A 25,296-nucleotide genomic window follows, 5' to 3' on the forward strand; every position below is an offset into this window, starting at 1 on the left:
GGCAATGGTCACTCGAACCCTCCGGGTTCTGGTGACTATTGCCAGGAAACAAGTTTTCGAAAAATTGTCGCATTATTGCCAATTTATTCTCTTGTGATATTAACGTTGACAATAAAGCTTATTTCTATTGTATTCTATAATATGGCAAAAGTGTACATTTGCAGGTAAAATTAAGGGCAACTTAAGTGGGAGTTTTGAAATCAATCTAGTTAATAACATCATCACATTTTATTGATACTATTTAATTACAAAAACTACAAAATAATCCAGGAGGATACTACCATAGATACTATTTATTTTTTAAACGTTCGGCTATTATGCTTAGTGATGTGGCAATATTCTCCAGAGATCTTGCCATGCTGCCAGTATTATCGCTAATACTTTGCAAGAGTTGTAATGACCCTTGGTAAAGATCTAATGGAATATCCTCCAGAGATCTTACCATGCTATCAGTATTATCGCTAATATTTTGCAACAGTTGTAATGACTCTTGGTTAAGATCTAATGGATTATTTGATAATGGAACTGTAATATGTGGATTGGGTTGAGACTCGCTCGTTTCTGTCTCATCCTGGTAGTCAAATTTTCTCTTTGCGCTTTTATTGTCTCTTTCGGATAAATTGGCACGAGAAGTGCTGGGTTTGTTTGAAGTATCATCCACTTGGCTCTAAGAAAAAAAAAGTATATACAAATTTAATCACAAATAATGAGAATGCTCACACTTTATTAATACAAGCAGAAAATTAATAGACAGCATAATTTTACAAATAAGAAAGTAATTTAATTCTTGTAGATTCGATTGTAGTACCTCAACGAGTAAACATCGACGATCGCAGCTGTGTTTATTAATAGCAGTGAAATACGAGTTTACCAGTGAGAGTGATAACAATAATTATAACGTACGTATTTGAACATTTTAAATTAGATTTGTTTAGTTTATTCGGAACTATAATTAGATCCAGTTTTTTGCTTTTTACATTAATTAGAAACATCAATAATATTAATGGACTAGCACAAACATCGAAAAGTGATCTAGCCGGCTACCAGTGGTGCCGGCAAAATGCGTAAATATCAACAAAATTCTAAACTAAACAAATAATTATTATATTTCATAATATTGTTTCTGCTTCTGACTACATGGGCAGTAACGTGCAAAACAGTTCAGCTTCAAATATGTCTAAAACTACAGATAATGCAACTTCTAGACAAACAACTTCGTATGCATCCATAGTTACATCCATAGTAAAACCTTCGTTTCCAAAGCACACCCAAGCGGTAGTATTACACGCTGATCAAAACCTTAAATTACATGACTATGTTAGAGCTATAGGCGACATTATCGGTCCCAAACAAATATCTTTTGCTTCTAGGATATCCCATAATAGGATATGTATTTATCTTACCAATTCAAATCTAGTCGAACAGTTATTAACATCGCATCCTAATATTCAGATAGGGAACATTACCCTAAATATTCGCAGACTGGTTTCCCCCACGAAAAGAATTGTCATATCAAATATTTCCCCAACCGTTCCGCACGATTTAGTAGAAAGTGCCATTAAAAATCTTGGGCTTGAGTTAGCCTCCCCGATTTCCTTTTTAAGAGCTGGTATCCCAGGTGATGAGTACTCTCACATCCTTAGCTTTAGACGCCAAGTATATGTTTTTTCCAATATAGATAATTTTGAGTTACAAACGTCAATTGTAATACCTTTTGAAGGTATTGACAACAGAATCTTTTTATCTACAGATAAAATGGAGTGTTTTATCTGTAAACAACCAGGACACATTGCTTCTAAATGCTCTAATCCTCCAACTGTTAATGTAACCCAAACTTCTAATTCAAATCCCGAATTATCCACGAACACAACCCTTTTACTAGATAACACACAGCCGACAGACACCTCCAGCGTGACCCCTATTACAGATACTGCACAACAGGACACAACTACTGCAGTAAAACCAGGCCTTAAACGAGGTCGCTCAGAAGTATCAACGGCCACGAATGAAAACAGTTCCCTAGATGACACTGTTAGCATGCCTCCACCCGTTTCACCTGCCAGCCACATACAGCAGGATAAAACCATTAAGCGAAAAAGAAAGAAACAAAGGACAAACCCACCAATAACCGGATTGACTGAACAAACTAAAGAGGATATAAAAGAGGCCTACAATAAAACACCAGAAGCATTCATACTTCCACAAGATAATCTGATAGCTTTCCTTGAAAATACCTTTGGAAATAACGATCCTTACACTGAAGCATTGAAATTTACGAGCGATATTAAATCTTTGATCTTAAATTTACAATTTCTGTACCCATCTCTCCAAGAACGGGCAATTAGATATCGTATAACACGTAAAAATAAAAAAATTAAACTCCAACTGGAACCTGATGATGCCGAAAGTGTATCTAGCATGTCCCATGACGTAAGCGATGAAGACAGCAACTCAGACGTATCTCAATTATCTCAACAGTCTCAAAATTCCTTAAAATAATCTGTAATTATATTCACATTAATTCAGTGGAATTGTGACGGGTTTTTTCCCCGTCTTGAACGCTTACAACAATTAATCTCAGATCACGTCCCAGACTTTCTCTGCTTACAAGAGACTAACTTTAACACAACACACAATCCGTATCTTAAAAACTATTCTAGCTATCATTTTATTAGGACAACGCCTTTAAGAGCCAGCGGTGGATCCTCCATTTTTATCTCGAATGATGTTTTTCACCAAGAATTTTTGTTAAACACAACGCTAGAAGCTGTAGCAGTAACTGCATGGTGCCCTAACAAAATTGTCATATGCAATGTTTACATTCCCCCTAACTATAATCTTGCCAGTGCTGAACTTTTAAATCTCATTAACCAACTTCCAGCTCCATTTATTCTTGTTGGAGATTTTAACGCTCATGGTATTATATGGGGATCTAAAAATACGTTTGGTAGGGGTAAGATCATTGAAGATATTATCATTAATCATGATGTTAGTCTTTTAAACACAGGAAGTAGCACGTATTTTCATATACAGTCTGGCTCCTTCTCTTCAATTGACCTGAGCATTAGTGATCCTAAAACAGCTCCTCTTCTTACCTGGTACACGCTTGATAGTCTCTATGACAGCAATCACTTCCCTATCTTCATCACTAATAATGAAGCTAAACCGTCTTATGTTAAGAGCAAATGGAATATCTCAAAAGCTAATTGGGAGCTTTTCAGCGCATCTGTTAAGGATCAAGTTAACGAAATTGTTTATCAAAACAATGCTGATACGGATGTTGATGAATTTAATAGATGCATACTGCAAGCAGCAGAGGAACACGTTGGAAGGTACACTATTAATCCATCCCATAAATCTGTACCATGGTGGAACCTATCTTGCAAGCTAGCAGTTAAAGCTAGCAAAAAGGCCTTAAACAAATTTCGCAGAACACGAGCAGAAGTGGACTTAATTAATTTTAAGAGACTAAAGGCCAAATCAAAACGAGTAATAGAAGAAAGTAAACGAGAATCTTGGATTAAATTCTCCAGTACTATAACCGCTGACACATCTCCAACTCAAGTATGGAACAAAATTAAACAAATTAATGGACGCAATACAACGTATAAAATACCCGCTCTTATCCACGAAAATAATATTATCACAGACGACCAGAAAATCTCTGATACTTTTGCACAATATTTTTTAGAAAAATCCAAAAACAGAATTAACCATTTATTGACACGAGACGAACAGCACCCTCCTCAGTCCTCCTCATCTAACCCTGATCCACTTAACCTACCGTTTACTCTGGACGAACTCTATGATGTTGTTAGCTCTCTAAAAAAATCTGCTGCCGGACCAGATGACATTCCCTCAATATTTATTAAAAAACTACATTCAGATACATTAAGAAAATTATTAGATCTGTACAATATTTTATGGACAGATCAACTGTTTCCCAGGCTATGGAGAAAATCCATTTTGATTCCAATTAAAAAGAATGACTGCATGTCAGCATTACCCAGTTCATTTCGACCCATTTCTTTAAATTGCTCATTATGTAAAGTCTTAGAAAAAATGATAAATAATCGTCTTAACTGGTACTTAGAACGACATAAGTTACTAAATCCATTTCAGTCAGGATTTAGATCAAATAGATGCACTATGGACAATTTGGTTTCACTTCAGTCTGAAATTGCGTACGCCATGCAAAACAAGAATGAGGTGATTGCCGTTGCTCTAGACATAGAGAGTGCTTTCGATACCACCTCAAAATCAATAATTCTTGCAAAACTTAGTGACCTCAAATTAGAAGGTAATATAACAACATTTATTAATCACTTTTTAACGGATAGAACGTTTCAAGTGTCCATAAATGGTAAAATGTCTGCAACACAAGCTGTAGAGAATGGACTACCTCAAGGTTGTATACTTAGCACCACACTATTCTTAATCTGTATTAATGACATAAGCACTATGATAAAAGCACCAGTTCAACACGCTATTTACGCTGATGATATCATTCTATTTTGTCAAGGTAGGACCACATCCAGTACATGTGCGTTACTCCAAAACACCCTAGAGTCTATTACCAATTGGTCAGAAAGTACAGGATTCAAATTTTCACCACCTAAATCTGTAGTAATCCAATTTAGTAAAAAATACAGGTCTCCCCAACCTAATTTACAACTACATGGAACTTCGCTTCGTGTAGTAGATAACCATAAAATCTTAGGTATGCAATTTGATAAAAGGCTGTCTTGGAGAAATCATATACAAACCACTAAAGCTATTTGTTTAAAAAGAATAAACATAATTAAATCCCTTGCTCACTATCACTGGGGATCTGAAGAGGAAGTATTACTCAGAATTTACCAAGCTCTAATTAGGTCCAAACTTGATTACGGTAGCATACTCTATATGTCTGCATGCAAGTCTCTCTTAAATTCTCTTAACGTCGTTCAGAACACATCTCTTCGTATTTGTCTTGGTGCTTTCAGATCTAGCCCATCTGAGGGCATCCGTGTCGAAGCCTATGAACCTCCACTGACTGATAGGAGACAAAGACTCCTTCTGAATTATTTTGCAAAGGTCTCTGCCAACCCCTCAAATCCAGCTGCCAATCTTGTTGCCAGACACACAGTAATAGATCCAACAGAAAAACCTAGGTCTGTATACCCAATTGACCGCAAATTACACCAGTTAATTAACAACATAGATTTTTCAAATATGACCCCGATCTGTATCACTCATACCCCGCCTTGGACCAGAAAGCAGCCTAGTTTTAACATTAGTCTATGTAGATACGACAAAAAGGAAACACCAAGCCTTATGATTAAACAAGAGTTCAATAAAATGATCGACATGGAAAAGTTTGATACAATCTTATACACAGACGCCAGTAAAGATGAACATGGTACAAGTTGCGCAGTTACTACTACAAATGAAACAATAGCGTCATTCCGCCTCCCTACAATCTGCAGTATACATACAGCGGAATTATATGGAATAAATAAAGCTCTAGAAGTCACACCAAAAAGCAGCAAACGTATAGCCATATGCACCGACTCACTGTCATCGATTCATTCACTAAAAACCTTAAAATCACAACACCCAATAGTCAATAAGGTACACACTCACTGCCATCAGCTGTTAACTTCGGGTACCTCAGTCTCCATATTCTGGGTTCCTTCGCACGTAGGTGTTACTGGTAACGAGAAAGCGGACCAAGCAGCGAAAAAAGCTAATTGCCCTAATAATCCTGTCGAAAAGATACAGCTCCATCAGGACCTCAAATATCTCTTCAAGCAATCAGTTTTGGAAAATTGGCAACATCAATGGAATAGAAGCACATCAAAATTACATCAAATACAACCAATAATTCACCATCGCAAATTCCCATACAAAAAAGAAGAGACGAAGCCATAATCAGACGAATAAGAATAGGTCACACTCGTCTCACGCACGGTTACCTCATGAGTTCTGGAAATCCACCAGTCTGTGAAAGCTGCAACAACACGCGGCTTTCCATACAACATATCCTACTTGAATGCAGTACTTTCAGCTCCACCCGACGACGGCATAACATTATTGGTACCCTTAGTGATATACTTAGTTCACCTGGTTCAATGAACTCTCTGATTGCTTTTCTGAGAGACTCTAAATTGTATAATTTAATATAAAATGTTTATAAATTTTGTAAAAGTACCTAAAACTTGTAGCTTAAGCAAATATTGTAACCAATTATTGTAACCAACTATTGTAACCAATTATTGTAACTGTTTTGTTCCCGTGTCAATGACCATAGTTGTCAAGACACGTAAATTTAAATAAAAAAAAAAAAAAAAAAAAAAAAATTCTTGTACACAAAAATTATACTTACAGTAGGAAAAATGAAAGAATACCCATGAACGAACATATTTAAAACACGCTGTATTTTCCTGTCACCATGTCACACAAGAAATTGGCCAGCGCAAGTACATGTAATAATTATTACTACATCTACTTGCGCTGGGCAATTTTCTTTGTGACACGGTGACAGGAAAATACAGCGTGTTTTATATGTTCGTTCATGGGTATTCTTTCATTTTTCCGACTGTATAATTTATAAATGATGTTGGGAGAGCTTAGCTGGGAATGAACTTTTAAATTCAAATTTTAAAACGATTCTACACATCATATATCCTATATTTTATATTACACTAAGCAGCAAAATTAACGCACCACCTTATAATCCATTGAAATGTTACATTTAGGGTTGCATTTCTTAGAGGAGTCAATTTTATTTTTTTAATGTGTATGGGGGTTCAGTAGAAGCTTCAGTTCAAGTTTTTGGGGTCGTCACCCTTGTCCCCCGGCCGCCATATTGGAAAAAGGGATTCAAAGGGCTCTCGCGCTGTATCTCCTAAACTAGCAATCCTACAGAAAATTTAATTACACATAAAATGTAGCAACTTAAATTTCCTACAATTTTATATTCATTACTTTTTATCGTCAAGTGACCAACAAAAAAGTTATAAACAAAAATAAGAGAAAATTTTGTAAGAAGTTTCCTTTTGGAGGTTATAACTTTTTTTCCGTTCATTTCACAATAAAATAACATCATAGCGATTTTTCAATGAACAATTTTCACTATACAGTTGTTTAATTTTATTTATTATCTAGGTTTTACAGCGCTCCAAACCTGACCAGATTCTCGAATTCTCATAGGAATACAATACTTTTCTATTTATATATTAGGCGAGCAGCATCAACCGTTATGCCGACCACGAAAATCAAATTTAAGGTGAATGACCAATTTTAGTCTATTTTTATGTTTTCGAGGTCGCTGAATCCGAATATGTAGTTTATTTTTATCTGGAGTTGGTGGAACATGTTCAAAAATCAAATTTTATACAAAAACGCAAAAAATCAATTTTGATGATTTTTCAATTTTACCTCGCTGTATCTTTAGTCGCTGTAAATATTTCCTTTTGAAAATTTTACTGTGTTATCTTTAAAGTATGTAGATAACAATGGCATTTGTCAAAAATGCTTAAACACAATAAAAAAGGAGTTGTTAATTTTTAAACATTTTGTCATCATATTTCGTTAGTTTCATGTTTACTTAAAAAAGTTGAGTGACAAACTTTTTAGTTTATAATTTTAACCAACACAACAATAAAATATAATTCATGAAGAAGTTTTTTTGGAAAATTTTAAGTCAAAATATACAATAGCAAAAAAGTTATGTTACTTCATAGATAAGCGGCACACCCCAAAAAACGCTTATATCTCGAGATCCTCACCACGGTGTGGTGAATGGCTAATTTTGATCATACTTTATGATTTTGATACCAAAAATGATTTTTTTGCTCTTCTTAAGAATTTTGCATTTTGCGGTTGCGTCATTCTTCTTCTAAACCGGCGAATTTAACCTCAAACAACTTCTTGGGCGTTTTCTATATTTACATGCTTAGGGTTATAAGTTTTATAGTGGGCAGAAAGGTCAAAAACAGATTAATAATAGCATAGGAATGTTAAAATCATAATAAATTGTATGAATAAAAAATATTATATAGATAGAAAAGTAAGCCTAACTTTTGTTTTTATTGTATCCCTATGAGCATTCGAGAATCTGGTCAAGTTTGGAGTGCTGTAAACCCTATATAAATAAATAGAATTAAACAACTTTATAGTGGAAATTGTTCGCTGAAAAACTCTACAAAATTGCTGTAATGTTATTTTATTTTAAAATGAACTGAAAAGTTATAAACTCCAAAAGGAAACTTGTTAAAAAATTTTTACATATTTTTGTTTATATCTTTTTTGTTGGTTACTTGACGATAAAAAGTAATTTTTTTTATTTATTAAATTAACAATGCACCTAATCCTAAGACTAACCAGCATTTTACATTTAACTTAATCTACTACTGTACTGTTCTAGGTATTCCCAACGGTTCACCTTAGAATTTAATAATTATTGTTGCACACATCACTGTTGTGGCTAGGTTCACTGCCCGAATTTAAACTGACACTGACATTTATAGATTTATCACTATCACACAAATTCAAAGGGTTTGGTGCGTTTGAGCCTGCGGACTAGGCCTTGATTATCTAAAAGTTCTAACACTTCCCTGTTTGTAGAGTTGTGGAGTCGTTTTTCGTGACCCTTGGCAATCTTCTTTATTTCTTCTTTGATTGTTGTTATACGAAGTTCCCGATGTAGGTGTTTGTTGCGGATATACCATGAAGCGTTGACTCTGATAAAAAGTAATAGAAACAAAATTGTAGAAAATTTAATTTGCTACATTTTATGTTGAATTAGATTTTCCGTAGGGTTGGTAGTTTACGAGATATAGCGCGAAACCCCTTTGCACCCTATTTCCAAGATGGCGGCCGGGGACAAGGGTGGCGACTCCAAAAACTTGAACTTAAGCTTCTGTTGATTCCCCCTACACATCAAAGAAATAAAATTGACTCCTCTAACAAATGCAAGGTAGGGCTTAAAGAATGTAACATTTTAATGGAGTATTAAAAATGGGACATTTTGATGTCTCGAATTTCCTAAACCTCTTGTCCGATTTGAGTGATTTTTTTAATATGTTATAGCTTTATTCTTTAACAATATCCCTGTAATAATATTGTTGCTAGACAGGTAAGTTGTCATTGTATACCGGGTGTATGAATCATACTGTGTTTTTTTTTTAAGTTCGGAACACCCTGTGGAATATTCTAGCATTTATAAAATATTGAAAGTAAAACTGTAGCCTTAGGCTTTCTTAACATTTTGTTTACTAATTCATTCGCTTATGTTCTATAATAAAAGAGATATGTATTTTTATATTACAAATGGGGTTTGCTATTTGGTCTTGAGCAATATCATTCCAAATCTCGAGATTTGGAATTCTACAGTCTCTGCCTCCTGTAAGGTTCTAAGAGGTGGCAAACGCTGTCGTAGTCTTCTGAAAATTATGTCCGACAAATCTTCGATTCGAGTAAGGTCCGCAAGTGTCGTGCATTAGCAAAAGATGGTTACCAATATAAGGAGCCGATAGCATGTTAGCTAAGCCCTTCGCTATATAAGGCCACTGCTTGAACAAACTCATCGAGGGTCAAATCCCTTGTATCGCGTTCCGTTTCCACAAAACAACAAAAAAATTACGGACTTAAATAAATAATAAATTTACATACTAATTTTACAAGAAACCAGACAGTTTTTGACTATTAACAACTTGACATTTACTAAATTGTTAATTTATCACAGCCTACGTTCACAGGCTGGTTCATTAAATTAAGCAGAAAATAATGATTTATTGACGAAAAACATTACTTGTTGTTAAAATACCTAACTTTTTTATTTTCCAATATAAGCGTATGCATCAAAAAACAAAATGTTAAAAAAACCTGAGGCTAAAGCTGGGTTTTAATTTTAGTATTTTAAAAAAATGCTAGAATAGTCCACAGGGTGTCGCGAACGTTGAGAGAAAAACACAGTCTGATTGGTACACCCAGTATACAATGAAGATTTACTTGTTTAGCAACAACAAGGCTATAACAGATTAAAAAAATCACTTAAATCGGACGACAGTGTTAGGAAATACGAAATACGTGACATAGAAAATGTCCCATTTTTAAGGTGGTGGATTTTGCTGTTTAGTGTACTACTCAACTACCCCATCTGTGGCTCAGTGGTAATAGCGCCTACCTTTGGATCCAAAGGCCCGAATGGTCGTGAGTTCTAATCTCACCAGGGTCAGGAATTTTTTGTTTATTATAAATTAATAAATGAAAATAGTTTCTGTCCTTGTGGGATCGGTACACACCGAAGGAACCACATACGTTCGGATACAATTACCGTCTCTTTGCAAAGACAATGACGTCGACTTTGCAAAGTAACAATACACTTACTCAACACACACACTACACATTACTCCCCTGAGTTAGTGATAAGTTATAATCTACAAAATCATTATGAAATTGACTGGCTAGTTGGTTGTGAAAACCAGTGCCTATAAAACACAAACAAACACGTACTACTCAACTGTAGCTGTATTAAATAAAGTTTGATTTGTGTAAGAGGCAGGAAAACTATACAGTGTGACAAAGCTGAACGGAATAAATTCATTATTTCGACAACCGATAACTTTAAGGAAAAATCCCGAAGCAGGTGGATTTTTATTTTTAAATTATGATTTTTGGGATATATTCGTATATCATACCAGTAACGTCATCCATCTAAGCATGATGACGTATTCAATATTTTTAAATGAGAATAGTAGTCGTGTGCTAGCTTATTTGAAAGGATATTCAAATAACTATTCAGTAATATAAACATTAACATAATCGGTTATACAGCGTGCCCAACAAAATTTTTTGAATTAAATTAATTTACAAAAAAAATGCTGCCAAACCGCATTTTACTGTTGTCAGAAAAGAGACAAAATTATTCTTCGTGAAATAAACATTGCTTTTCGCTTAAATTCAATGTTCACCCACCCGCCTCTTGGCAATTTATACATTTAATTTATGCAGGAAGCAATATTTATTTGTGAAATTAACATTTTTTTATTTCTGAGAGCAGTAAAATGTATTTTGAATTAAATAAGTTACACACATTCTTCTATCTGTGTCAATTAATTTAATTCAAATCATTTATGTTGGACACCCTCTAAAAATAATTACGTTAATATTACTGAATAACCCGTCAAATAAGCTAGCATACGACCCCTATTCTCATTTAAAAAAATTATAGATTACGTCATTACGCCGAGATTGATGACGTCACTAGTATGATATACGAGTATATATCAAAAAATCCTAATAAAAATAGACATATTTTGGGATTTTTCGTTAAAGTCACCGGTTTAGGAAATAATGAAATTATTCTATTTGGTATTGTCAGATTGTATATTACATTATGATGAATTAGCATAGGTATACCAATTTTTTATACAGGTAATACTGAACATCTGAAAATTTGTTTTGACTAATATTCAAGCAAAAACGACTCAAATACATAATCAGAAATGTGTATTTCTCATAAACAAAAAACAAAAATCCAAAACTTACTATTTTTTAAACAATTTTACATTAGGACAATATTTAGTTTGAGAACAATATTTTATTCGCGATTGAAACGGAATATAGAGGGCAGGTCGAATGCAAGAAAATGGCCGATATAAATGGTATAAACAAACATTCAATTGAGGAATAAAACAATACCGATTTGATTTAAAATATTTTAATGTACTCATAATGCTCAAATTTACTAAAAATTTTTAAAAAGTGACCAAATTCCATTCAAATCAACAATTTTCTGGTTTGTTTATACCACTTATAGTAGTTTAAATTTATTCCACCAGAGGTCAGCTACTTTGTTTTTCATCGCGAATTTGGAACAGATGGTCACGTTTATTTGGCACTTCAAAGCAGGCTTGTTGACGAGGGATGTTGCAGCCACGGTGCGGGCGGTAGCCAGATCGCGTAAGTAGTCGTTGTCAGGTCTATGCACCTACTCAGTGAGAACACAAAATCCTATACTAAAACGTTAAAGGGCAGTACCCTTCTACTCACGTCTATATTCTTTGATAGCTATCAAAGATGTTCACAGAACGAAATATTTGAGTTTGGCTATGTTGTCATGTCCGTATTAAAATATTTTTATATACCTACTTCACTTTGTATTTGTCACTATGTCCGGGAAATCTTGTAATCCATTATAAAGATAGCGAATATAGCTCAGTGGTAGAGCATTCGACTGCAGATCGAGCGGTCCACGGTTCAAACCCGGGTGTTCCCAATTAAAAAAAAAAAAATAGTTTACTTAGGTAGTTTAGTTATATTTTGTTTTGTTAAGTTAATGTACTAAAAATTCATACTTTATTAGTAGGGCAGTCAATGAGGGTATGTGGCTCCGAATTCCATCCTACTATATCGATTTAGATGATATTATCACAGTAAGTAGGGAATAACCCAAGAAACAAAGTCTACCCTATGACGATGTGTGCTTTTGTCTTGGGGGCGGTTCCCACCCCTTCTCGGGGGTGGAAAATTTTTTGCTTAAATAACTACGGAAGTTGCTAGAGAACCTAATACTAAGCAAAAACTGTTCTATAATTTTTTTTCGAAAACTCAATACTTTTTAAGTTATTCCTGGTTGAAAATTGGCCATTTTCATTGAAACATAACACCTTTTCAAACGGTTTTTTGCGAATACCTTAAAAACTATGGATCTAACTAAAAAAAACATGTAAAACATTTTTGTAGCTTATAAAATAACAAAGAGACTCTTTCCTTTATGAACCTTCTGGTTATAACACAAAAAGAGATATGGTAAGTGAAAAAACTTGTTTTCTTGGTGTATGCTGAAATCAGTGTATTTAACTTGAAATAACAGAGAAACGGTCGATTTTATGTGTATAATGCTACCAATAACTTTTGTTGTGCTTGAAAAGACCTTAAAATAAGCAATATTAAATGTCGATTACATTCAAACTGTGCGAGATAAACTGTATAAAATTTGATTACTAACGTATTGTAAGAAAAAAATGAGAAGTATATTTAACCCCCTATCCACAAGAATTGAAATGCATCGTTTTCCTTTTACAATACATTTTACTATAGTGTTCTTTTTATGCTCAAAGAGTTGGGCGGGTTTAAAATGAAGGGTTTTTGAAAAAATAAGATCAAATTATTGCACGCATTTTTAAATTTTCTTAAAATTCTTCCTATTTCTCCATGTAACTCGAAAATGATAAGAGATGCCAAAAAAAGATGCCATACAAAAATGTAGGTTTCTTCTAGATAAACATTTTGATTTTATTTTTATAACAGTATCTCTTATCATTTTCAAGTTACATGGAGAAAAAGGAAGATTTTTAAGAAAATTTAAATATGCGCTCTATAATTTGATCTTATTTTTTTTAAAAACCATTCAATTTAAACCCTCTCAACTTGTTGAGCATAAAAATAACACTGTAGAAAAATGTATTGTAGAAGAAAAACGATGCATTTAAATTACTGTGGAAGAAGGGTTATAGTCTGTTCGCTAAACTCAGACGCAACTTTCTAGATATTTTAGTCGGTAATTTTGCCAATTTTAGTAAAATTAGCAAAAAATAATTACTAAATAGTTATTAATCACTAAATAGTTAGTAATTTTTCCAATTTTTGCAAAATTGGCAAAAAACAAAAAAATTATCACTAAAATATCTAGCCAGTTGCGTCTGAGTTTAGCGAACCGACTATAAATATACTTCTCAATTTTTTTCTTAAAATTCGTTAGTCATCAATTTTTTGCAGCATATCTCGCTTAGTTTGAATGTAATCAACATTTAATATTACTTATTTGAAAGGACTTTTCCAGCACAATAAAATGTATTGGTAGCATTATACACCTAAAATCGATCGTTTCTCTGTTATTTCAAGTTGAATACACTGATTTGAGCATTCACCAAAAAAACAAACTCTTTTTACCTACCATACATTTTTGTGTTATAACTAGAAGATTGAAGAATGAACGAATCTCTTTGTTTTTTTTATGAGCTACAAAAATGTTTTATATAATTTTTTTAGTTAGATGCATTGTTTTTAAGGTATTCGCAAAAAACCATTTGAAAAGGTGTTATATTTCAATGAAAATGGCCAATTTTCAACCACGAATAACTCAAAAAGTATCGAGTTTTCTTCGAAAAAAAATTATAGAACAGTTTTTGCTTAGAAATAGGTTCTCTAGCAATTTCTGTAGTTGTTTAACCAAAAAAATTTCCACCCCCGAGAAGGGGTGGGAACCGCCCCCAAGACAAAAGCACACATCGGCATAGGGTAGACCTTCAATAAGGTGATATTTCCAGGCTATTCCTAAAATTTCATTAAAATCCATGCAGTAGGATAGAATAATTCGAAGGTAATAACCTGTTCTTGCTCTCATTGACTGCCCTATAGTTAATAAGATATTAGATATATTTATGAAGGTATATTATCACAATTATTACTCTTTCGAAACATATTTCATTAATTTTTTACATTTTACATTTTCTTTGATTTATATGAGAGAATCGATCACAAATTTCTTTCATGACATAGGGATTGAAACAACAATATAGTTAATAATTTTATATTGTGTCCTGTATAACAAAATTGTGGTTTTATAAAAATGACATTTTTATAAAAGCGTATTTTTTTAAATATTGTTGCACTAAACTTATACAGTGAGGACGTTTGAGTTGGAATAAATTCATTTTCTTGAGAATGGGTGACTCTGCAAATAAATTCCGAAACAGGTCGATTTTTATTTTTAAATTATAATTTTTTGGCATCAGGGTGAGTCACCACTAACGCGACGGAAGATTACAGCGAAATGGTAAAAGATTTGAAAAAAAATAAATTGAATATTTTGTAAGTTGATAAAACCTACATTTTAAAATTATTTTGAAATATACAGGGTGTCCCAATAAATGGCGGCGTATCAAAGTTATATTTTTTCTTATGGAACACCCTGTATTGTATTGAATTTTTTAATTGTCCGCAAAAAATAAGGTATAGTTTCATAAGGCTTCCCCATACCTACGTACAGATTGTTCCGAGTTATGTTGACTTTTCTTAAAATGTAAAGTTTTAAAAGAAGGCTTATTCTCAAGTTATTTGCGAAATTAAAAAAACATTACTTTTACATCTAAATAGTTGGATATTGGTTGAATGTATTCCATGATTAATTATTACACATTTGTCTACAGGGTGTTCAAAATTTACAGTATCATTAGTGGAGTATTCAATGTGTCATATGATGCTTATTTTAAATGGAACACCATGTATATTAATAAATACTTATACTAAACAAATTTACCTCTTTCGAATGGTATATGGATGTCCTATACCTAGGTTACATAGTTTTTGCGTAATTTACAATTATTTAAATTCTTAATCTGTAAATCGATTTTAAAACAAAAGATGAAGTTAATTAATGTCATTTTATGACAATACGATCTGGTAACTACCTTATAATTAATGCATTCCATGCTTGATTATTACAGATTTATTTACAGGGTGTTCAAAATTTACAGTTTCATTATTTTATTATTCAATGTAGTATAATATGATGGTTATTTTATTAGAACACCATGTATATTAATCAAGGATTACACTAAACACAGGTTGTTCCTCTTTCGAATGGTGTATGGTATATGTTCTATAACTAGGAGTCATGGTTTTTGCGTAATTTACAATTTTCTTAAACGGTACATCGATATTAAAAATATTTTTCTACAACCGTGTTAAAAATGCAATTTTTAGCACTCCATACGAGCGTTAAAAATGCTACTTTAAGGGCACCCAAAGTCTGAAAATTTATTTTTTTGTAAGTTTTTTGCGTTACGATTGAAAATTATTCTCTAAAATCTTCTCTTTTCAACGATATATAACACATTATAGTACAAAATATCCATGGTTACGAAACTATTTATTTTCTGAACGTCTGCACTCAGCTTACCGTGTACCAGTAGCTTTATAACCTATTAGAGTGTTTTATGTTTCTGCGATTTCCCGAATACTAGGTTTTTAACTTTTGATGTCAGATATCTCTGGATTCTTAGATGATATAAGGTCCAAATTTTTACAATGGTTGTAGATAGATAATGTCTAGTCCCGCGTAAAGTTTTATTGAAAAATGTATAAAAACAAGTAAAATAAAAATAAAATCCAAACTTTTTTGAGTTTTTTTTGTAAGAGTATTTTAAAAGAATTTAAAATAAATGTTTCTTTCAATCTAACTTTACAAAAATCTACGCGGGACTAAACAATGCACGTAGTTTCATAATAAAATAAAAATTAGGTCTCTAAGTGATTTGGTTGCAGAGCTATGTGACATAATGTTAACATTGTCGTTAAATGGGACTTTGGGTGCCCTTAAGGCAGTAGTGCTTTAAAATATTTTTAAGGCACTGCAGTTCGTATTGACCGTATATGCAATTTTGATGTAATGTCAAAAAAATATAAAAATGGAATGTCAGTCAAGTTCAAATAAAAGTTTTTGTAGATATTGTCCTGTAATTACGTTTGTAGAAAAAATATTGTATGATATGCGTGTTAAAAAGTACATTTTTAAACGTGTACTTTTAACACTTATGTCATAAATAACTATTATAGTGACTCTCGATTTTTAAACCCATCATCTTGGCATAGATGTTATAGAGTGTAGTTGTAAATAAATATGTTGAAATATTTTTATTTGCTATTTTTTCGTTATTAAGGAATAATATTAAGAAAATAACTAAATACAAAATGAACCACAACTTACTATAAGCTAAAAATTATCAGTTATGTAATACATGTTCAAAATGTCTATAGAGCAAGCGATTTTAAATGATTTGTTTACATTATTTAACATAGGTGATGTTATAGACGCAAAAGCGTTCGAAATTCTTAATTTCATAAAAATATCTCATCTGAAGTAGTAGGGTAGGAAGTGTAGCATTTACAACATTTTTAAAATAACCCCATTAAACAAAATGCATCTTGGTCAATCCTGGTGACCTAGGTGGCCAAATATATGGACCGAATCTATCTATCCATTTATTTCTAAATTTTATGTTGAGGTTGTTTGTAACATCACGTCAAAAATAAGCAGGAGCTCCGTCCAATTGGAGCCACATGTTTGTTCGCATGCTAAGTGGAAGGTTTTAAGAAGGATCCAAAAAACTTGTTTTAAGAAATTTAAAAAAGCTGCTCTATTCAGATTTTCGTCAAAAAAATATGGATCGATAACGTACTCGCTCAGAATACTGTCCCAAACATTAACACTTCATAGATGTTGGTGATCAACAGTAAAATGTTTGTTTACTGTATCATAATAAAATGAAAGCTATGTCTATTAACTAGACGATTATTATGAAAAGTAGGTAGATTCGCCTGTACACAATACATTCTTAAAAAAAATCAGGATCTTCTCCAAATTCTTAAGTTTATAAACGAAGTTTTAAACGTTCTTGTTCTGTCTGGTGTAGTTGAGTTTTATACGGATGATAGTGGTTTTTCTTATGTATTCTACATACACTCATTTGACTGATTTCCAATTGACTCGAACTTTTTCACGTACTAGTATTTGGGTTTTCCGTAACAGAAAGCAGGACATCAAGTTCATTGACGTCATTAAAAATAAATGGTTTATTTTTATTTAACTTTTCGTACCTATGCAACATTACCAGTAGCACGGAATCTATCGAGAAATCTCTCAAAAACGTCCTTTTTTGGGTGTCTCCTATCAGGATACCTTTAAGCGTAAACTTTAGAAGCTAAGAGACAATTTTAAAAATATTCCCCAATGAAAAGTAGCATGCTTACTCTTTCAAAGATATCGTGATTATTCATTTTTAGGAACAATTAAATTTTAATGTAATTGGCTCTGCCAAAGCCATTTTTAAGTAAAAAAAAATTTGAATATCATACACCGATGTTTATAGTTTTGATAATTACCAGACCGTACTGTCATAAACTGACAATGTCATAAAATGACATTAATTAACTACATCTTTTTTTAAAATCGATTTAGAGATTAAGAATTTAAATAATTGTAAATTACGCAAAAACTATGACACCTAGGTGTAGGACATCCATCTACCATTCGAAAGAGGTAATTTGTTTAGTATAATTATTTATTAATATACATGGTGTTCCATTTAAAATAAGAATCATATGACACAGTGTATACTCCACTAATAAAACTGTAAATTTTGAACACCCTGTAGACAAATGTGTAATAATTAATCATGGAATACATTCAACCAATATCCAACTAGTTAGATGTAAAAAAGTAATGTTTTTATAATTTAGTATATAACTTGAGAATAAGCCTTCTTTTAAACCTTTACATTTTAAGAAAAGTCAACATAACTCAGAACACTGTACATAGGTATAGGGAAGCCTTATGAAACTATACCTTATTTTTTACGAACAATTAAAAAATTCAATAAAATACAGGGTGTTCCATAAGAAAAAATATAACTTTGATACGCCCTCATTTATGGGGACACCCTGTATATTTCAAAATAATTTTAAAATGTAGCTTGTATCAACTTACAAACTATTCAATTTAATTTTTTTTCAAATCTTTTACCATTTCGCTGTAATCTTCCGTCGCGTTAGTGGTGACTCACCCTGTATATCCTACTAGTGACGTCATCCATCTGGGCGTGATTACTAATCTCTAATGCTCTATTCAGCAATATAAACATTAACATAATTATTATTTGTACGAGGTGCCCAAAAAAACTTTTTCTGAATTAAATTAATTGAGACAAAAAGAAGAATGTATATAATTTATTTAATTCGAAATAAATTTTACTGTTGTCCAAAAGGAAAAAAAATGTTTATTTGATAAATAAATATTGTTTTTAGCTTAAATTAAACATTAAAGCTGCCACTCACCTGCCTCTTAGCAGTTTTAGAACATTTAATTTAAGAGAAAACAGTACGTCCATCAAGTTCGCAGAACAAAGTTAGCAGAAGACAGTTACTCTTATACCATAATTAAGTGTAAATAAAATGCAAACTTAATGTTCAAGGAATAAATTTATTGCTCTTTTTTTTTAAGTTATCGCATGTTTCTGCTAACTTGAAAATCAAGCTAGCATAACAGTAGTTCAAAAATTGATGAATCATTTATAATTGAATGCCAAAGTATTCTCAGAATTTAATGTTCCAAGAAAAAATTTATTGCTTTTTTTTAAGTTACCGCATGTTCTGCTAACTTGATAATCAAGCTAGCAGAACAGTAGTTTAAAAATTGATAACTCATTTATAATTGAATACCAGAGTATTCTCTGAATTAAATGTAAATTTGATGTTCCAAGAAAAAAAATTATTGTTCTTTTTATTTTAAAAGTTATCGCATGTTCTGACAACTTGATAATCAAGCAGCAGAACAGTACTTCAAAAATTGATAAATCATTTGTAATTGAATGTCAAAGTATTCTCTTAATTAAATGCAAATTTAATGTTCCAAAAACAATTTATTGCTCTTTTTTTTTAATTTATCGCATGTTCTGCTAACTTGATAATCAAGCTAGCAGAAGAGTAGTTCAAAAATTGATAAATCATTTATAATTAAATACCAGAGTATTCTCTGAATTAAATGCAAATTTAATGTTCAAAGAAAACATTTATTGCCCTTTTTTTTAGTTATTAAATGTTCTGCTAACTTGATAGTCAAGCTAGCAGAACAGTAGTTCAAAAATTTATAAATCATTTATAATTGAATACCAGAGTATTCTCTGAAATAAATGTAAATTTAATGTTCCAAGAAAAAATGTATTGCTTTTTTTTAAGTTATCGCATGTTCTGCTAACTTCATTTCAAGTTAACAGAACAATAGTTCAAAAATTGATAAATTATTTATAATTGAACACCAGAGTATTCTCTGAATTAAATGCAATTTTAATGTTCCAAGAAAAAATGTACTCTGCTTTACGGGATAGACCATGGACACTTAACGCGTCGACTACTAAAAAGTTAAAAACATTTGAACTGTGGGTGTATAGAAGAATCCTGACGATATCATGGATCGAGCTTGTAACAAATAACGAAGTCATGGGAAGAGTCAACAAAGGAACGGAAATATTGGAAACCATCAAGACACGAAAGCTGCAATACTTAGGGCATGTTATGCGTAATGAGATATACAACATACTTCAACTAATTATACAAGGGAAAATCCAGGGCAAGAGAAGTGTAGGAAGAAGAATCTCATAGTTGCGTAACTTGAGGGGATGGTATGGATGGACATTAACCGAACTATTCAGAGCAGCAGCATCTAAGATCAGAATAGTCATGATGATAGCCAACTTCCTTCGCGAAGATGGCACGTAAAGACGAAGACCAGAGTATTCTCTGAATTAAACGCAAATTTAATGTTTCAAGAAAAAATGTATTGCTCTTTTTTAAAAAGTTATCGCATATTCTGCCAACTTGATTTCAAGCTAGCATTAGTTCAACTTTAACATTGAACAGTAGTTCAATAATTATTGATAAATCATCAAATAATTGAATATCACAGTATTCTCTGAATTAAATGCAAATGAAATGTTACAACAATAAATTTAATTAATAAGTTAATAAACTAAGGGCCGGTTGTTCGAAAGCTGATCAAAAATGATCATTATAAAATATTTAATTACTGTCACAACTGTCAATGTCAACTTTTATTGGGTTGCTGAAAACATAATTATTGATTACAATAATTATGCAATTAGTTAATCAATTATGTTAATAATTGTTATGTTAATTGATTAACTAATCTCATAATTATAATTAATTATGTTTTCAGCAACCCAACCAAAGTTGACATTGACAGTTGTGACAGTAATTAAATATTTGATAGTGATCATTGCTGATTAGTGTTCGAACAACCGGCCCTAAGAATTTTACCAATAATTACCAAAAGCAGATGCGATTAGAAACTCTAGATCCATTCTCCTTCACTGAACAATTGAAGTTTTTGTACATACCATTATTATTCGTCAATATTGCTTTAATAATATTGAACGTGTAAAGGTCGCCTTTCTGACAATTCAACAAAATTCAATTATTATCAATTCTCAATGGTTCCGACTGCAAGGTTTTCGATAATAATAAAAAATATAATTTTATAATGACTTAACACCGACTGGGCAATAAGAAAAGGATTTCGGTATTACTATTAAGAAATTATATGTTTCTATAAAAATAAGAGCTTGGCATGTGCTTAAAAGAATTAGGGATTAAAATTTAATGGTCACTCGTGTCTCAGTCGAGAGTAGTATTCAATTATAAATGATTTATCAATTTCTGAACTACCTACTGTTCTGCTAGCTTAAAATCAACTTAGCAGACCATGCGATAACTTTTTAAAAATAGAGCAATAAATTTCTTCTTGGAACATTAAATTTGCATTTAATTCAGACAATAGTCTGGTATTCAATTATAAACGATTTATCAATTTTTGATCTACTGTTCTGCTAGCTTGAAATCAAGTTAGCAGGACATGCGATAACTTTTTAAAAAATAGAGGAATAAGTTTTTTCTTGGAACATTAAATTTGCATTTAATTCAAAGAATACTTTGGCATTCAATTATAAATGATTTATCAATTTTTGAACTACTGTTCTGCTAGCTTGATTATCAAGTTAGCAGAACATGCAATAGCTTAAAAAAAAGAGCAATGAATTTTTTCTTGGAACATTAAATTTGCATTGAATTCAGAGAATACTTTGGCATTCAATTATAAATGATTTATCAATTTGTGAACTACTGTTCTGCTAGCTTGATTATCAAGTTAGCAGAACATGCGATAACGTTAAAAAAAAAGCAATAAGTTTTTTCTTGGAAAAGTAAATTTCCATTTAATTCACAGAATACTTTGGCATTCAGTTATGAATAATTAACAATTTTTGAACTACTGTTCTGCTAGCTTGATTATCAAGTTAGCAGAACATGCGGTAACTTAAAAAGAGCAATAAATTTTTTCTTGGAACATTAAATTTGCATTTTATTTACACTTAATTATGGTATAAGAATAACTGTTCTGCTGACTTTGTTCTGCTAACTTGATGGACGTGTAAACAGTAGCCCGTCATCGATATTTTGGTTTTTCGAAAGTTCTGCGAACTTTAAACAGTGAGGCAACAGTGCGTCGGCAATACGACACTGACAGTGACATTATACTATCAAAAACAATAATTATTATACTCATAGGCACGCTAAATGTTGCCATGTCAGTCACGTTCGATTTCTTGTTACAGAAAATCGATCTTTAGTAGTTCAAATAAGACAGAAAATGTAGGCATGGGATAAAAAATTTAATTGAAGAAATTTTATTTTTTTGGTTTTCTTAATAGCAGTACAGGCTCCTTTTTGCAATGTTTTATTTAGTTATAGAGTAAATTTCCACATACTAACGTATTTGTCAAATTGGGCTCGGTACCGCCATCCTTTACTTTATTATAATTACGAATAAGTGTGTCAAATATCTCGACAAAATATTCAAAATTACAGCCGCAATCTTGGAACGCGTTTTCCGCGCGCTACTGTTGCCTCATAAGCGAAAAGCAATGCTTATTATTCAAATTAACATTTTTTTTGCTTTCTGTCAGCAGTAAAATGTGTAAAATTTTGCATTAAATAAATTAAATCGGTCATTGCGAAAACAATTATGTTACAATGTGTACGTTTTTCAGGAAACCTAAAAATTTTTCCATTATTAGTGGGATATTCTGAGGTAATACTATATTTTATATAAGTACCTATTATGGGTTATAAACGCATATTTCTGAAAGACAAAAAAAGTCTAAATGTTGCATATCTTTTTATATTGAGTTTCTAAGTTTGTGGACATTTTTAAATGTTTTTCTTTATTTTCAGCGAGAAAGAGTCAAAATATATAGAAATTTAGATATAATATTATGTACCTATGTATTTACAAGAAAAAAAAAACTAAATTTTACTTAGTTTTTTGGTATCAAGTTTTTAATTTGGTAAACTTATGTTCTTTTCGAAATGAACCATGATTTTTAATGTTTGTACTAAAACTTTCTTTATTGTCAGCAAGAAATAGTCAAAATACACAAATAAAGGACATGTGTTGTTTTCAAACTGACCGATAAACATACCTACCTCCCATACAATATTTAAACATACAAACAGTACTTACCCGACGTTGTTTTTGGGCGGAATGGTTGATTTAAATCTTAAAAACCTCATGGCGTCGAAAAGTCACTTTACCCACAATATGGATTTAGATTGTTCTCGCAATGACCGATTCAATTACATACATTCTTGTTTTTGTCTCAATTAATTTAATCATTTAATTCAAAATAAAAAATTTTTAGCACCCTGTATAAATAATTATATTAGTATTTGTATTAGTGAATAACGAATTAAATAACCTTTCGAATGAGCTATTACACGACCCCTATTCTTATTTAAAAAATAATCGATTACGTCATCACGCCCAGATGGATCATGTCACTAGTATGACATATATGTCAAAAAATTAGAATTTAAAAATAAAAATCGACCTGTTTCGGGATTTACCTGCAGAGTCGCCCGTTCTCGAGAAAAGGAATTTATTCCAACTCAAACGTCCTCACTGTATGTCAAATATTTATCTCCATATTATCTTACATCCAATATAGTGTACTGGCTAGGATAGCTGGCTTTCACCCAGGAGGCTCGGGATCGATTCCTGGCATCGGAAATTCTTTTTATTTTAAATTGACATGTTGATTTGAAAAATATACCTAATTGTTTTTATAATACTTTTTTGTATTGTGTCCTATAAAAATGAAAACGTGGTATTATAAAAAGTTCTTTTTTTATAAAAGTGTAATTATAATGCATATAGGTATGTTGTACGTTTCAAATATACAAAACGAATAAATATTTATTGTTTGTTTTTATATCAATTCCAGTTAATTATTAGACATTTTTTTGGCAATTGTCCTGACAGATTAGTGGAGATATTTGGCAATATAGTCAGAACCCACAGTTGTCCAGAAGATATTAATTTTATGGCCATTTCTTTATTAGTTTGGAATCAATGTACCTGAATACTGTTTTATTAGTGTTAGTAAAAATTTTTAACATTAAAAATTTTTCTCATTATTTTAGCTAATTTATGGTTTCTATGTTGATAAATAAATTAATAAATATACCACATGCTCTTTCCCGATTTATTCTAAAAACATGACAAACTACCAAACAATAAATATCGTCATATTTTGTAGCTATCTTCTACCCTCAAACTAACTGTTGTCCAAAATGTTTATTCCAAAAATAAAATGTACCTACCTCGATATGGTAATCATGTTCCACTTTTATAGTGCTTTTGGGCATTTCAATATCCACATAATGGACTTCGACCTACCAAATTATAATAATTATAGATGTGTTACGTAATATTTTCCACAATATGGTTATGGTAGGGGATCCCAAGCAGGGAATTTTTCAGTTACTCGAGCGCGTCAGAAAATTACATGGGGAGAAACCTTGTACCCTGTAAATGTACGCCTACTATATATTGGATCTGAATACAGGGAAGTTTGTTAGGGGGTCCGAAAATATAAATCCATCCTAAGAAAAACTTGAAATCGTCAGATTAAGATAAGATAAGTTAAGTACATGCAAAACAGCGTATATTTCAAAAATCTAACGGTGTGAGCGGGTGGTAAGGAAATGGGTGAGTCACAAAGTTTCACAAGAAAAAAGCGAACATTTCGAGAAATAGACGTAAGATCGAAAAACTTAAAAATATGTGTTCAATATTTTTCAAAAATCTATCGAATAATACTAAACACGACCCCCTAATGAGAGAGGTGGGGGATAAATTTTAAAATGGCAAAAACTGCAAAATACACGTATTTAATATTTTTGAAAAATCTATCGAATGACATGAAACACGACCCCCGCAGAGGTGGGGTGGAGGGTTACTTTAAAATCTTAAAAAGGAGCCCCCATTTTTTTATTGCAGATTTGGATTCCTTACATACAAATAAGTAACTTTTATTCGAGACATTTTTTCGAATTATGGATAGATGGCGTTTTAATCGGAAAAAAGGATTGTTGAAAATCGAAAATTAAATAAAAAATGGAAAGTCCCCACTTATGGAAAATTTTACTTAACTTTTTTTTTGTTTTATGGCCTAATCTTCACAACTCAATAGGTCCCCATAACGCTCGAGTAACTGCAAATTTAGCATACTTTCCTCCCCTACTATTAGTACATACGTACATATTACTATAGTCTAAGATAAGATATAAGGTCGAACTTTACCTAGCTGTTTATCGGTTAAAAATTATTGGATA

General features: G+C 31.8%; 1 protein-coding gene and 1 non-coding gene across 3 annotated transcripts in view; one reads left to right on the plus strand and one right to left on the minus strand.

The window, feature by feature from the left end:
* Nucleotides 1–213: 213 nt before the first annotated feature.
* The window catches only part of LOC114344754 (uncharacterized), a 56,433-nt gene continuing 31,350 nt past the window's right edge, over nucleotides 214–25,296 (minus strand). For both annotated transcript variants that reach the window (XM_028295578.2, XM_028295579.2), the window contains exons 4-5: nucleotides 24,283–24,354; nucleotides 214–667 (exon numbers count right to left, since the gene is read on the minus strand). In XM_028295578.2, coding sequence (XP_028151379.1) covers nucleotides 290–667; nucleotides 24,283–24,354 — 450 coding nt within the window. In that variant the 3' untranslated portion in view covers nucleotides 214–289. The remainder of the gene's footprint in view (nucleotides 668–24,282; nucleotides 24,355–25,296) is intronic.
* Trnac-gca (transfer RNA cysteine (anticodon GCA)) lies at nucleotides 12,194–12,265 on the plus strand. The gene has a single exon. It is a non-coding gene; the product is annotated as a tRNA-Cys (tRNA).

This window comes from Diabrotica virgifera, chromosome 2, assembly GCF_917563875.1.
Source record: "Diabrotica virgifera virgifera chromosome 2, PGI_DIABVI_V3a".
Lineage (NCBI taxonomy): Eukaryota > Metazoa > Arthropoda > Insecta > Coleoptera > Chrysomelidae > Diabrotica > Diabrotica virgifera.